Source organism: Megachile rotundata, chromosome 8 (genome assembly GCF_050947335.1).
Source record: "Megachile rotundata isolate GNS110a chromosome 8, iyMegRotu1, whole genome shotgun sequence".
NCBI lineage: Eukaryota > Metazoa > Arthropoda > Insecta > Hymenoptera > Megachilidae > Megachile > Megachile rotundata.
In genome coordinates this window covers 11,523,150-11,540,176 of record NC_134990.1, presented here as the reverse complement: position 1 = coordinate 11,540,176, position 17,027 = coordinate 11,523,150, and the positions used below count along the sequence as shown (strand labels likewise).

The 17,027-nt window shown below is 33.8% G+C and overlaps 1 protein-coding gene across 5 annotated transcripts in view; it reads left to right on the top strand.

Moving 5' to 3' along the window:
- Positions 1–17,027, top strand: part of alpha-Catr (alpha-catenin related) — a 118,237-nt gene that overhangs the window by 6,858 nt on the left and 94,352 nt on the right. The window contains exon 2 of one of the 5 annotated variants that reach the window (XM_076534896.1): positions 13,754–13,809. The exons of the other annotated variants lie outside the window; for them this stretch is intronic. Within the exon in view, the coding sequence (XP_076391011.1) occupies positions 13,795–13,809 (15 nt within the window). The 5' untranslated portion in view covers positions 13,754–13,794. The remainder of the gene's footprint in view (positions 1–13,753; positions 13,810–17,027) is intronic. 5 annotated transcript variants of the gene reach the window in all.

Here is a 17,027-nt window from a genome sequence, read left to right as displayed (position 1 = left end):
ATCACCCCTGTCAATCGTGAATGTTAATGAAACCGAGATGTAATTAACCGACGTGTATTAATATCGTATGACTGACTTTTATGTACATTTAAATTCGGTTTAAAAACACTTTACATCATTATTTTATAAATTGTAGCGTCACATTTTTTAAAGTATGATCAAATATTGATCTCCTTATAATGTTTGATTTATTTTGTAGATAGGCGAGCTTAACTGCATATAAAATCGATTTGTCCGTTACCTGACGCAAAATTCGTTATCGGTTTTTCATTTTTCGCGAAAATAGCTTCGAGTGCTTGGTTTGTTATTCTAAAACGGTTTTGAATAGCGTAAACCATCGGTCTTTTTCGAGGGTCATTCGCAGATTACTGTTTTATTCTTTTTTATTTCCCTGTCGATAATTTTGAGGTTTTTTTTAGTATTCACTCGTTGTATATTATTTACTGATTTAGACTTTTGGAAAATTTATAATTTTAATTTTATATAAATTTAGGAATTTAATTTATAACTGTTAGTATAACATTTCTTAAATTACCGATCTGTAAAATCCCGATTTGATAAATTCCTACTTTCTAAATTCCCGATTTCGTAAATTCCCGATCCCTAAATTCTCAATTTCTAAATTCCCCATTTCCTAAATTCCCGATCCCTAAATTCCCGATTTCGTAAATTCCTACTTCCTAAATTCCCCATTTCCTAAATTCCCGATCCCTAAATTCCCGATTTCTAAATTCCCCATTTCCTAAATTCCCAATCCCTAAATTCCCGATTTCTAAATTCCCCATTTCCTAAATTGCCAATCCGTAAAATCCCGATTTCGTAAATTCCTACTTCCTAAATTCCCGATTTCTAAATTCCCCATTTCCTAAATTCCCGGTCCCTAAATTCCCCACTTCCTAAATTCCCGATCCGTAAAATCCCGATTTCGTAAATTCCTACTACCTAAATTCCCGATTTCTAAATTCCCCATTTCCTAAATTCCCGATCCCTAAATTCCCCACTTCCTAAATTCCCGATTTCGTAAATTCCCGATCCCTAAAATCTCAATTTCTAAATTCCCCATATCCTAAATTCCCGATCCATAAAATCCCGATTTCCTAAATTCCCAATTCGCAAATTCCTGATCCCTAAATTTCAAAACTTTTAATAAAAAAAATCCATAAAAATCGCTAAAAATTCCTTAGGAATACTCCTGACACCATAACATTAATTGCCGAGTGTCGGAAACAGCATTTCTTATTTGTCAAACCCGAAGAAAAGGTTTTTATGATAGAAAAGTCGTTACGACGGTGACACACTCGTAAACCACCAATATCTACTGAGAATTCCTCGAGTGGCACACTTGAACACTTCAATTAACCTCGATCTTCGACCTAACCCCACACTGACCCATTACTGACACGTTACAATCGGTTACTACGCTCGCAGACTTCCGCAGGGTGTCTCTTGGTTATACACCGGCAACTGTGACAGATAAATGGAGACAGCCGCTACTAAAATATACTTGGAGATATTTTATCGGGTCTATCTTGTCCCACTTTACTTCCAATGTTTAACTGTTAACGAGTTCTTTGATTTTTTAGACAGTTTGATATATTTTAATTTTTAAATATGGCAGATGACGAGGAATTAGATTTAAATGTAAAATTAATGATTAATAAATTATTTATAGATTTTTGTTTTTCCTGCGAGGATATAGTTTTATGTACTTTCATAGTTAAATATGTTAATAGTTAATAGTTGAATAAGTCAGATCTGCAGGTGCTGGAGTTACATGTAAGAATTAATAATTAATGTCTTAGACATTTTTGATTCCTCACTTGACAGAGTTTGATATACTTTAATAGTTAAATATCATGTCAGAAATAGATGAGATGTTAGAATCAGATCTAACACCATGAAAATATATTTAAGTCAAGTTAGTTAACAAAAAGAGTAAAAAAATTAGTTAACAAAAAGAGTAAGAAAATGTGTTAATTAACAAAAAGAATAAAAAAATTAGTTAACAAAAAGAGTAAGAAAATGAGTTAATTAACAAAAAGAGTCAAAAAATTAGTTAGTTAATAAAAAGAAAAATTTTTCTTGTAAAAACAAGAATATTTCAAAAACTTTTCTGTGTCACAATTTCTTTCAATGTTAATTTACTTCAAAAATCAACCAAAGTTAAATCCTCTCCATTCAAAAGCAAATCCACATAAATTAAACAAAGTTCCAGCATATTTCATCTCAAATTTTAGAGTTCTGTACTCCTCAACTGTCCACATAAATTAAAATTCTAGCATTGTCCATTTTACCAACATTGCCCTTGTTCCAACGAGTTTAAGAAACGTAGAGGTGTTTGCAAAAGGTCTGATACAGACACAAGAGTCGACGTTTATTCCTTGTCAAAATAGATTCTTAATTTAGGTTCCTTGTCGAGGTTTAAGATAGCACACGTTGAGTTAGCGTGTTAAGCTTGCTTCACACTAGGCGAGTAATGTGTTGGATTCTGTAGAAAGTCTTCGTGTTGATTTTGGAGAACACGTGTTTGTTTATAGTCTTGGTCGTTTGATATGGTTTGTTTAAATTAATTTGTTGCTCATTCAGACTTTTGGCGGTTTAATCATTCCACATTTTCATAAGTCACATTCTTGGTCATTTAGTACTGTTCGTTCATTTGGTGGTGTTAGTTCGAATTTTGAATCATTTGATAGTGTTCAGTTATACTCTTGGTCATTTCATACTGTTCAGTCATATTCTTGGTCATTTGATACTGTTCAGTCACACTGTTAGTCATTTGATACTGTTCAGTCACACTCTTGGTCATTTGATAGTGTTCAATCACACTGTTAGTCATTTGATACTGTTCAGTCACACTCTTGGTCATTTGATACTGTTCAATCACAGTCTTGGTAATATGATACTGCTCAGTCACAGTCTTGGTAATTTAATACTGTTCAATCACACTGTTAGTCATTTGATACTGTTCAGTCACACTCTTGGTCATTTGATACTGTTCAATCACACTGTTAGTCATTTGATACTGCTCAGTCACAGTCTTGGTAATTTAATACTGTTCAATCACACTGTTAGTCATTTGATACTGTTCAGTTACACTCTTGGTCATTTGATACTATTCAATCACAGTCTTGGTAATTTGATACTGCTCAGTCACACTCTTAGTCATTTGATACTGTTCAATCACAGTCTTGGTCATTTGATACTGCTCAGTCACAGTCTTGGTAATTTAATACTGTTCAATCACACTGTTAGTCATTTGATACTGTTCAGTCACACTCTTGGTCATTTGATACTATTCCATCACAGTCTTGGTAACTTGATACTGCTCAGTCACAGTCTTGGTAATTTAATACTGTTCAATCACACTGTTAGTCATTTGATACTGTTCAGTCACACTCTTGGTCATTTGATACTGTTCAATCACACTCTTGGTCATTTGATACTGTTCAATCACAGTCTTGGTAATTTAATACTGTTCAATCACACTGTTAGTCACCTTATACTGTTCAGTCACACTCTTGGTCATTTGATACTGTTCAATCACACTCTTGGTAATTTAATACTCTTCACTCAGACATTTAATCATTTGATGCTATTAGTTCAAACTTTTGATCATTCAGTACTGTTCACTCACACTTAATCATTAAAGTCTCACATTAATCCTTAAACATTGATCCTATTAATTGAACCCACAAAATTCATAAATACTACCTGACCAAATCAAATTCTTAATTTCATTTAACCTTAAAATGATAAAAAATGCTTCCAACCCTCAACCTACTATCCATAAAATAAATCGATGTCTACAACCCCATACCAGAAGCATACCACGTAACCACACAGGAATTAATATGTGACTAACTCCAAGACACATCCTTTAAATAAGTTCATTTCTGTAGCCAAAGTTTCCAAGCTGCGGTGAGTTTGGTAACTTGATATAGAACCGAAAGTTGGTCGAGTACTTTTCGAGGTCATAAATTGCAGTCTACTGAACGCAGCTATCCAAAGAAGTTCTATGTGTCAGAAATTTCATTCGTGGCATCGTCTGACCGATCAAAAATAATAACTTCGAGTAACTATCGCTACGTGTATCTGTAAAGTTATCCTAGCGTGATATTGAGAAATTTCGTATGAAATATTCATATCGCATCGAAAGTTTTGAATTAAACAGGATGGAAGTCAGGGCAAATATTAGATGAGTATGGACAGTATTAAATAAGTGCATTCGATGGTCAAGATTGTGGACAGTATTAAATGATCAAGCATTTGGACAGTATTAAATGATCAATCGTTTGAACAGTATTAAATGATCAAGAGTTTACACAGTATTAAATGATCAACTGCTTGAACAGTATTAAATGATCAAGAGTTTACACAGTATTAAATGATCATGAGTTTGAACAGTATTAAATGATCAGAAGTACGATTGAACAATATCAACCTTAGTGTACACACTCGTGACGCACACCACAATTCAAACATTACAAAAATATTTCATAGTTGCATTACCATCAAGGTTTGAATTCAACAGTTAGAATTTGGGTAACTATAGGACCTCTCAAGGTTCTATAATTACAGAGCCCTCAAATTTCAAACTTTTAAATTGTCAGAGTCGTAAAATACCAAAGGTCTGAGCTCTCAGAGTCCACCAAATTTTCAAGGTCGCAGCTCTCAAGGTTCCATAATCTCAGAGTCCCAAATTCCCAAGGTTCCATAATCTCAGAGTCCCAAAATCCCAAAGTTCTCTACTCTCAAGGTTGAGTAATTCTGGAGTCCCATACTCCTAAAGGTCCAAGCTCTTAGAGTCCCCAAATTCCCAAAGGTCCAACCTCTCAGTGTCCTCAAATTCTCAAAGGTCCAACCTCTCAGAGTCCTCAAATTCTCAAGGTCCCAGCTCTCAAGGTTCCATAATTTCAGAGTTCCAAAATTCCAAAGTTCTCTCTACTCTCAAGGTTGAATAATTCTGGAGTCCCAAAATTCCCAAAGGTCCAACCTCTCAGTGTTCTCAAATTCTCAAAGGTCCAATCTCTCAGAGTCCCCAAATTCTCAAAGTCCCAGCTCTCAAGGTTCCATAATCTCAGAGTCCCAAAATCCCAAAGTTCTCTACTCTCAAGGTTGAATAATTCTGGAGTCCCATACTCCCAAAGGTCCAAGCTCTTAGATTCCCAAAACTCTCAAAGGTCCAACCTCTCAGTGTCCTCAAATTCTCAAAGGTCCAATCTCTCAGAGTCCCCAAATTCTCAAGGTCCCAGCTCTCAAGGTTCCATAATCTCAAATTCCCAAAATCCCAAAGTTCCCTACTCTCAAGGTTGCATAATTGTGAAGTCCCAAACTCCCAAAGGTCCAAGCTCTTAGAGTCCCCAAATTCCCAAAGGTCCAACCTCTCAATGTTCTCAAATTCTCAAAGGTCCGACCTCTCAGAGTCCCCAAATTCTCAAAGTCCCAGCTCTCAAGGTTCCATAATCTCAAATTCCCAAAATCCCAAAGGTCCAAGCTCTCAAAGTCCCCATATTTCTCATATCCCCAAGTCTCCAAGTTCCCATCTCCCAAGATTCTACAACTAATTTTCCAAATTCCACTCTTCCAAATTTCCCCAAAACTTCCACTCGTCCAAAAACCCCAATCCTCCATCACATTCCACTTCGTCAGCATTTCACCACATCCTAAATGTCCTAAATATCCCAAATGTCATTGTTCTCAAATGTCCAGCATCGCATTATCTCAGACCTAAAAATTCCAACCTTCCTACCGGACCATCTGATCCACATAATCTCCAAAGGCAAGAAAAAAATATCCTTGAAGGACAACGCGTCCGTGGTCTAAACTACATGGAATTTAGGGTCGCAATCAACTAGACGTCTCTCGTTCGTGTAATCCTCCCGCTGCGATCAATCGATACTCTCATTAAGGCTCTCCTTCTATGTTTCGTCCTTTGAATTCCTCAGTCTGTTTCGGCTTAGGCCACGAAAACTGAGACTCGTTAATCACGTTCTCGTTGCCAGCTTACAAATAGTACTTTCGTCGAATCAGGTTGCTCTTAAACATTTCTTTAGACAACCTTTGAATAGAGCTATATTTTAGTGTAGTTATATAATGATATAATTTATTATTGTAAAGAGGTTTATTTGGTAGACTGTGGATTAGTCGTACCAAATTCTCAAAGGTCCAATCTCTCAGTGTACTCAAGTTCTCAAAGTCCCAGCAGGAATTTCGGGACTAGTCCCTAATTTATGGAATTGGAAATTTAGGAAGTAGGAATTTATGGAATTGGATGTTTAGAAAGTAGAAATTTATGGAATCGGGAATTTAGAGAATTTGGGAATTGGGAATTTAGCTAGCGGGAATTTAGAGAATTTAGGAATTGGGAATTTAGCTAGCGGGAATATATGACCCAGGAATTTAGGAATCAGGGAATTAAAACGAACTACAAAAATCTCAAAAACGTAAAAACCTAAAAATTTGCAGACTCCAACATTTAAAAATCTACCAAAACTCCAATTAAAACCTAGAAACCTAATTAATAAAAGCCCCGAAATTTACCCAAGTCTCCCCAAACATAACCCAAATTTCTGCAATAACGTGAAATTCAAATAACGAAACGTTACTATATTCCACGTATGATCTTACCCTCGCAGAGCATCTCCGGAATTAATTCGCACTCCAAGATGGATGGATCGTTTACAAGAACGTAAACTGCTCACGAAGCTGAATGAAGTGACGTGTAATTCAATATCCGTTGATTGCGCTATCCAATAAACTTCATTCCTTATGCAATTTCTCAAAAGTGCTGTTCTATCGTGTGGACACGACATTTATAGATCATCGTGGATTATCTCGATCATCTCGAGTACAACGGCCTTGTCAGATGCCACGAGTGTTTGCGGACCATTCGGAGCGCAGAAAAAATCCTCCAAAATACGGTGAAATATCTTAAATGCGCGAATAAACTCGAGCACTCGGACGTGAATTGCTCGTTGAAGTTTCTTAAATGTTTCGACTTAATTGCGTCTTCGAATTTCTGCGGAGATGGATATTTGGGTCAAATTGTTAAATGGATCTGTGAATGCATCTTTCGCGTTAAAAATAAATTTCGTGTACAAGTAATAAGTAAGTGGTTGATAAATGATTCATATTTAATTAACCAGCTTGTACTTATCAAACTTTAGCTGGTGAATCAGATCACTTTGGATTCAAATTCTGGATCTTCACATATTTACGTGCTCGATGTGTTTTTAGGTAACATATATATACTTACTTCCTAAGTTACCGATTTCTAAATTCCTGCTCTCTAAATTCCCGGTTCCTAAATTCCTGCTCCCTAAATTCCCGGTTCCTAAATTCCTGCTCCTCAAATTCCTGCTCCCCAAATTCCTGCTCCCTAAATTTCTGCTCTCTAAATTCCCGGTTCCTAAATTCCTGCTCTCCAAATTCCTGCTCTCCAAATTCCTGCTCCCTAAATTCCTGCTCTCCAAATTCCTGCTCTCCAAATTCCTGCTCCCTAAATTTCTGTTCTCTAAATTCCCGGTTCCTAAATTCCTGCTCCCTAAATTCCTGCTCCCCAAATTCCTGCTCTCCAAATTCCTGCTTCCTAAATTCCTGCTCCCTAAATTCCTGCTACCTAAATTCCTGCTCTCTAAAGTCCCAAATTCCCAAATTCCTGCTCCCTAAGTTCCTGCTCCCTAAATTCCTGCTCCCGAAATTCCCGGTTCCTAAATTCCTGCTCCCCAAATTCCTGCCCTCTAAATTCTCCGTTCCTAAATTCCTGCTCCCTAAATTCCTGCTCCCTAAATTCCTGCTCTCTAAATTCTCCGTTCCTAAATTCCTGCTCCCCAAATTCCTGCATCCCAAATTCCTGCTCTCCAAATTCCTGCTCCCTAAATTCCTGCTCTCTAAATTCCTAAATTCCCAAATTCCTGCTCCCAAAGTTTCTGCTCCCTAAATTCCTGCTCCCCAAATTCCTGCTTCCCAAATTCCTGCTCCCCAAATTCCTGCTCCCTAAATTCCTCCCCCCTAAATTCCTAAATTCCCAAATTTCCAAATTCCTAAATCCCAAAACCACATAAAGTCCACAAAAAGGAAGGAATCCCACATCGACTTACAGTAATAGGGTAGATTTAACCTGTTCCTTCTGTGAAGTTCCTAGCAAACAACTGTCGGCAAATAGTTCGGGGAGCAATATATATGTTGTGTACAGCGAAAGATATTTTTCGTTTGCATGCTGAACAAACATGCCATAAGCCATCGGACAAACTAATATTGACCGTTGGTCTGTCCAACGATAGTGAAACTTCGATCAACGTTTTACCGTTTCGAGTCAAGGAAGAATCACGTTCTATATTTTATGCTGACAACGGAATTTTTATATTGTCCAAATTTTTTTAGTAAATTCTTCGAATTTATAAATTGTTTTTTAATAATTCATAATCTAATACTTGTTTATTAAATATTCTTTCAAATATTTTACCGGGACTATTTTCTTTAAATGTTTGATCTAACCATTTTTCTCTAAATATTCGTCCAAACATTTGTCCACTGATATTTATTTTTAAATGTTTGTTCATAAATATTCATCTAAATATTTATTTTTCTATTTTTACAATAGAAAATGTTTGTCGATATACTTGTTCATAAATATTTATCCAAAAAATTGTCTCTACATTTTTATATTTCATGTCCGTAGACATTTATCTATACTTTTATCTTTAAATACAGGGTGTTTCAAAATAGATGTACTCACCGACTAATATATTACACATTTAACTTTCATCAAAGTGTCTATCGACACATATTAATAAATATTAATACATGTATATCTACATAAGTATATTTCTAACACATTGACGTATATTATTTAGTAAAACATTTATCTAGACATATTAACATATTAACATATGTAAATTTCTAATACATAGACACTTATTCAATACAAAATTTTCAAACACAATAAATTAACATAGAATAATAAATAATTGATCAGTTATTTTTACTATATTATACTTCCAACTCCAAAAGCGTCCATCTATTTTGAAACGCCCTGTACCGATAAATATTTAGCTAAATATTCGCGCAAAGTGTCGACTGTTTCTGATCGAAATAGGTCAAAAGGCGGGATAATAATCTTGGCGAAACCCGGAGTATCCATTAAGGAGAGAACGTTGAAAATTTCAATGTTGGATTCGCGAACTGCCTCGCGTTAAATCCGACACGCGATAAATTGCTCGTATCGGTGACCATCGCGATGAATAAAAGCCCCCGTGGCGAATTCTGCTATCTTAAGTGACTGGCGTATAAAAAGTTTTTATGTCACGACGATCTCGCGAACGGACAAGCAGTCAGATAGAAACTTGAAAACATTCAGACGTTTAGTTGAAATTAACTCGTGTGTGCGTTCTTGCTGGAACAGCTATGAGGGAAATGGATCATTTTGTTCGCGGTTAGACAATGATGGAAAATGGCCAATTTGCGGGATGTGGAGGACAATAGAAGTCTGTGCTATTATTATTTTCTTAGAATGTTATTATCAAGTCTATATATGAACGTTCCTTTTTGTGTGATATTCATATGTTATTTTTTATAAAAGTGTACAAAATTGAAAATATATTGTTTAGGTGGAATCTTGTCATCTCTAGGTTCAAATGCGATGTTTGTGAATTAGGAAACTTGAGAGATTGGAAAACTGCAAATTTTGGAATTTAGGACATTCAGGAATTTGGAAAGTGAAGAGATGAGAAAATTGCAAGTTTTGGACTTTGGTAGAATTAGATTTTTTAATTTTGAGAATTATGGGATTCTGGGGTTGAGAGTGAAAATTTGTGAATTTTGGAATTTAGGGAATTTAGAATTTTAGAATTTGGGGATTTGGGGATTTGAGAGTGAAAATTTGTGAATTTCGGAATTTAGGAAATTTGGAATTTAGAGAATTTGGGGATTTGAGAGTGGAAATTTGTGAATTTTGGAATTTAGAAAGTTTGGAATTTAGGGAACTTGGGGAATTTGGGGATTCGGGGATTTCAGAGTGAAAGTTTGTGAATTTTGGAATTTAGAAAATTTAGAATTTTAGAATTTAGGGAATTTGGGGATTTGGGGATTTGAGAGTGGAAATTTGCAAATTTTGGAAATTAGGGAACTTGGGGAATTTGGGGATTTGGGGATTTCAGAATGAAAATTTGTGAATTTTGGAATTTAGGAAATTTGGAATTTAGAGAATTTGGGGATTTGAGAGTGGAAATTTGCAAATTTTGGAATTTAGAAAATTTGGAATTTAGGGAACTTGGGGAATTTGGGGATTTGAGGATTTCAGAGTGGAAATTTGTGAATTTTGAAATTTACGAAATTTAGAATTTTAGAATTTAGGGAATTTGGGGATTTTGGGATTTGAGAATGAAAATTTGCAAATTTTGAAATCGAGGAAATTCAGAACTTTAGAATCTAGGGAATTTGGTAATTTAGAAATTTAGAATCTACGGAATTTGGTAATTTAGAAGTTTAAAATCTAGGGAATTTGGTAATTTAGGACGTTAGAATCTAGGGAATTTGGTAATTTTAAAGTTCAGAATCTAGGGAATTTGGTAATTCAGAAATTTAGAATCTAGGGAATTTGGTAATTCAGAAATTTAGAATCTAGGGAATTTGGTAATTTAGGACTTTAGAATCTAGGGAATTTAGAACTTTAGCATCTAAGGAATTTGGTAATTTAAAAGTTTAGAATCTAGGGAATATGGTAATGCAGAAATTAAAAATCTAGGGAATTTGGTAATTCAGAATTTTATAATCTAGGGAATTTGGTAGTTTAGGACTTTAGAATCTAGGGAATTCGGTAATTTAGGACTTTAGAATCTAAGGAATTTGATAATTCATAAATTTGAGAGCTTGGAAAATTGCAAACCTTGCAGTTTAGTAAAATTTGATTTTTGAAATTTAAGAATTTTAGTCTTTGAGGATGAGTTTGGAAAATTGAAAAATTTGATATTAAAAAATTTGTGGATCTTCAAAAATTCAGAAAAGAGAATTTTTGTAATAGACATTTTGAAAAATTGCAAATTTTACAATTTTGAAACTTTCGATATTTAAAATTGATATAATTGAAGTACCTCGACCACCTTTGAAATACAACCCTTTACAAATAATTCAAATATTTACTTATTCAGAATAACATACCCCCAGCAAACCACTACCACGTCTACTTCTTCGTTAAAACAACAAATCCCCCAAATGACGCATTATTAAATAACGAGAGCCAATAACCGTGCAGCTCCAAAATTGTCGATTTTTGCGGGCATTGTCTGTTCATCGATTCTGGAGTCATGGCAGTAGAAGGACGGATGATTCAATGAAAATCCGATTGACGATTCGTATTGTTGGAAATTCGCTTTGTTATTCGACTGGAAGAAAGATGGAATCGGGTCGAAGCGGGAAAAGTGCGAATCACGTAGACCGAAGTTCGAAGGCTGAGAAAATATAGGACGATGAAGAAATAAAAGGATCTTCTAGGAGTTTTGTGTCGCCTTTATCTTGAATGAACTTCACTCGATCACATCGATATCGCGGAACGAAAAATTCGTAAGAAAAAGCTAAGTCCCATCTGAGTACTGATGGTGATGAACGATTCCACTCTTCTTTGAGAGCTGATTGGCCATCTTGTTTTAGGACGGGTATTAATTACCTCTTTTTAATGGAGCTATTCGGCTTTGATTGCATTCTGGTATTTTTCACGGATTTTTATTGGATTTTGGTTCTTTATGGGTGAAAGGAAATTTACTGTGGTTAGGATAGGTTATATTTAGATTATATCTAATTAGGTTAGATTATATTTGGATTATATTTAGTTAGGTTAGGTTATATTTAGATTATATTTAATTAGGTTAGGTTATATTTCGATTATATTTAGTTAGGTTGGGTTATATTTAGATTATATTTAATTAGGTTAGGTTATATTTAGGTTTTATTTAGTTAGGTTAGGTTAGGTTATATTTAGGTTTTATCTAGTTAGGTTAGTTATATTTAGGTTATATTTAGTTAGGTTAGGTTATATTTAGATTATATTTAATTAGGTTAGGTTATATTTAGGTTTTATTTAGTTAGGTTAGGTTAGGTTATATTTAGGTTTTATCTAGTTAGGTTAGATTATATTTAGGTTATATTTAGTTGGGTTAGGTTATATTTAGATTATATTTAATTAGGTTAGGTTATATTTAGATTATATTTAGTTAGGTTAAGTTATAGTTAGGTTTTATTTAGTTAGGTTAGATTATATTTTTTTTTTAATTTTTTTTTATAGGGAATATTTATTAGAACTTTTTGTAGAGAATATTTATTAGAATTTTTTTGCAGGAAATATTTGTTATAATTTCTTGTGGGGAATATTTATTATAATCTTTTTATAGGGAATACTTATCACAATTTTGTGTTACTTATTAATATTTATTATTATGAATGAATTTGCCATTTATTGTTACTTATTATTGTGATATTATATATCATTTATTATTATGATTTTCTATTGCATTTATTATCAAATTAATTATCATGGTTTCGTATGACGTTTATTATCATTAATTATTATGAATTCATATGTCATTTATTATCACATATTATCATTCATTATTATAATTTCATGTCATTTATTATCATGTATTATAATCTATTATTATGATTGATTACAATTTATTATGAATATTATCATTTATTATGATTTGTTATTATTTGTCATTTATTGTCATTTATTACTGATTGATCACCTATTGATTATTGATTGACTATTCATTAATTCTTGATTGATTATTGATCATTGATTCATCATTGATTATTGATTGATCATTGATTGATTGTTGATTGATTATTCATTGATTATTGATTGTTCATTGATTGATTATTGGTTAATCAACTATTAATCATTAATTGATCATTCGTTGATTATTGATTGATCATTGATTGATTACTGATTGATCCTTGATTGATTATTAATTGATCACTTATTGATCATTGATTAATTATTGATTAATTATTGGTTGATCATCAATTAATCATTGCTTGATTATTGGTTTATTATTTATTGATTATTGCTCCATCATTTATTGATCGTTTATCGATAATTGATTAATCATTGATTGATTATTGATTGACCATCGATTAATCCTTAATTGATCATTGATTAATTATTGTTCCATTATCGATTGATTTTTTATTACTGCCTCTTCCTAAACAATTTATAACAGTCCATATAATTCACGCAATTAAAAATTTGCAAATCCAAAAATTCATATCAGAAATCACAGAATACGCACATCTAAAATTTTGAAGTACAATATCATAAAAAATAAAATATTTTTAAATTCTTGAAGATGTCTCTGTACAACTATTTAGAACATATCATCAGAATTCCAAAATGGTTCCAACAAATATACGTTGCATTCGATGTGCTTGAAGTATGTTATTTTGCGACGATAAAATTCCTACCACGGTCGAACAACACGAGACACTATACCTGTATGTACACGTAGGTGGCTGTAATGACGATACCGCAAACGCCGACATACGAGAAAGTCCATTCGGTATTAGTAGACCGGGATGTAGTTGTTTCCAGGGAATCGGAGTAACAACGGTAAACTTCCATCGGGCAGATAAAACTTCCGGTGAAATAGTGTCGCTTATCGCTAGAAACGTAGAACGAATTCAAAAAAAATAACAAACAAACTGTATACCTCGAGCTGCGCGTGATCATTTTTCAATTAAAGGATTCTACGATATGTTCTAGGCACATCTTCCACAGGCGAAACAATTGAGTTCGTAGGTATAATGGGTTCTTCCATGGTAAGTGTATTTTTAGCGAAGAAATGTTTCGCGAGACAATCGTTGATCGTTAATTGCGTGTGGTGTAACGCTGTTAGAGTTTCATAGTTGATTAGCGACAATCGAACGGTGTTGTTTACGTGTAATTAGAGCGAAAGGAAGCGAATAGACGAAAGCCTGAACCGAATCGTTAAGAGCTTCTTGCAACAGAGTTGTTATATAGATCGATTAGACGGAGAACAACAATGATCAGACTGTGAACATTTTTTATATTGTTGCGCTATAGATAATGTAGTACAGTTTGCCGATTGTTGTATGCGATTAGAACAGGGAATCGTTGATCGATGTTTCTTGTTGCGATAGGGACGGTAATTCTGCGATGTTTCATCCATTTTGCCCATTTCGAGGTTTCATTTTACGAGTAATTTTTTGCATACGCATATTTGTTATATTGCCACGATGTCATTGTTGTAGTCGCGTGTAGAAAGCTTTTAGATATACTTAGGATGATTTGGTTCATGAATTTTTGAAATGTTTTATTGCGTGATTGAAGAATTTGTTAGCTTGGAGTTTTTACAAATTCTTCAAGGAAATTTGGGAATTTGGATATATGACGGCTTGCTAAATTTAAGACTTTGTAGTTTTCGAAGAATTTAGAAGAATTGAAAAATTGAGAAACTAAAGGATTATAGAATTGAAAAATTGAAGATTGAAAAATTGAAAAATTGAAAAATTGAAAAATTGAAAAATTGAAAAATTGAAAAATTGAAAAATTAAATAATTGAATAATTGAATAATTGAACCTTTGAAAACTTGAAAAATTGGAAACTTGAAAACGTGAAAACTTGACAACTTGGAAACTTGAAAACTTGAAAACATGGAAGCTTGGAAACTTGAAAGCTTAGAAACTTGAAAGCTTGAAAACTTGAAAATCTGGGAAACTTGAAAGCTTAGAAACTTGAAAGCTTGAAAACTTGAAAACTTGAAAATCTTGGAAACTTGAAAACTTGAAAGCTTAGAAACTTGAAAGCTTGGAAACTTGAAAACTTGTAAAATTATAGAATTGAATAATTGAGAACTTGAGAACTTGAAAACTTGAAAACTTGAAAAACTGAAAGAGTGAAGTATTGAAAAATTGAAAAATTGAAAAAGTGAAGAATTGAGAAATTGAAAAATTGAAAAAGTGAAGTATTGAAAACCTGAAAAATTGAAAACCTGAAAAATTGAAAAATTGTATACGAAAAATTACTCGAAACATCGATCCCCGAAAAAGACAGCAACGTGGATAACATACGACATAATTGCCCGTTCTATTTGTGAACCCCCTTATTTTCAGTAGCTTTTCCACGAACATGGCATGATTTCGGTATGCGGCTCGGTTTACTGTGCTGATACTTTGTTTTACATTAGAGTTAGAGGAGTTTGAAGTTCGCAGTCGCGAGATCTATCGAAAGAACTTCGATCGACTCGCCTCCTTGGAGCTCCTCCACCAGATGGTAGAACTTTTCAACATTGCTTTCCTTTTTTGTTCCCGTCCATGTCGAGTGCATACTGTAATTTAAAAGTGTTACAGAACTTCCTTGTACAGAATCAATCTTTCCGAATATCTACAATATAACTTACTATTTATTAACGAGTTTACGAGCTTTTGATTTCATTCATGACTTCGTGTTTCTCATTTTTCAAGTCGTTTTATATTTCTTCTTTGCTGTCGTGTTTTAAGTAGGTTTCAATTTATAATTTTTATTATAATACACGGGGTGTTTAACTAGTGTTACTCCCTAGAGGATGTCATTCTGAATAATATTTCCCTTTGCAAAAATGGGGTCTGAAGCTTCGTTTTTGAATTATTAAGAAAAAACACCGGACCAATCAGAGCGCGCGCAGTCGCGTCTGCGCATGCGTACTCCTCGCGCTCTGATTGGTCCGCTAGATTCGCGGCTGTCGCTCTCGCGTCTGCGCATGCGTACTCCTCGCGCTCTGATTGGTCCGGTGTTTTTCCTTAATAACTCAAAAACGAAGCTTCAAATCTAATTTCTGCAAAGGGAAATCTTATTCAGAATCATCTCAGCTACCATTTCAGGACCTCAGTTGTGAGACACCTTCTAATTCCATTGCTATATACAAGAAATTCAAATACAATTTCAAGCTTGTATTGCAAATTCTCCAAAAACATTACTAATAATTTCCGTAGTAGCTGAAAAGCTTAACAGAGGTAGCCTCGTTTAATTTTGAGAAGTTTCTTACCAAGACTATTTCCGAATGGAAACATTAAAAATGGTGTCTTAATTTTCTGCGGTCTTGCTACATTCGAAGAAACTGGAATAGAAATAAGTAGAAAAATCGGAGGAATATTTAAGCAGAAGTCTTAAGAGCTACACGCAGCTATTTTAATCTGAATTTTCATTCCGCTGTAATTCCGTTACAAAACGTAAGATCAATTTCGTAGCAGGGTTAAGGTTCCATTAAGAGCGCCTCATCTCCGGACGCCATTGGTCGTGATTATTACGCGATTCAACCTTCATTTTCTCGCGGAAGAACATTACGCTTATAAAAAAATATCGGTTCCCGAGGGAGAGAGAGAGAGGAAGACGTTCCCTTTTATTCCTATACAAATTAGCCGGCGTGGAAAAAGGTTGCAGTTATACGGAAACCTTCTGGCGAGGATTAAATCGAATGCTGCCTCGTGAATAAGTGTGCACGTTAAGTGGGCGTTAAGTCGTAACTCATTGCAAATTATTTTTCTAATGGTGCATAAAACACCGAGTGTATTTGACTCGCCTGAAGCCTGCATAAGAGCTTCATAAAAAAGGAAACCGTTCTCGAGTTAACTGCTGGCACGGCGAGATGAGAAAAAAGCAAAAATATTCCTCGTCTCGTTTTTCATTTTTCTTATATGAGAACAACCGATTGAAATTTCGCTGTTTAATGGACAATCGTTACCCCATTATTTCATTACACATTTTTACTACTTTTTACCTTTTATTTATTTCCTCATTTTCTCATTATTTTTTTACCTTTTATTATTTTACCACATTCTTTTTTTTTATGGTTTTACTATACTTTATTTTCTTTTATTAACTGTTGTGATTTCAATTATTTTCTTTTTATAATTATTGCACTATTTTAATTACTTTTTGCTTGTGGCCATTGCACTACATTTGAATTATTTTTCATTTTTTTTTTTATGGTTTTACTGTATTTTATTTTTTCAATAACTGTTGTAATTTCAATTATTT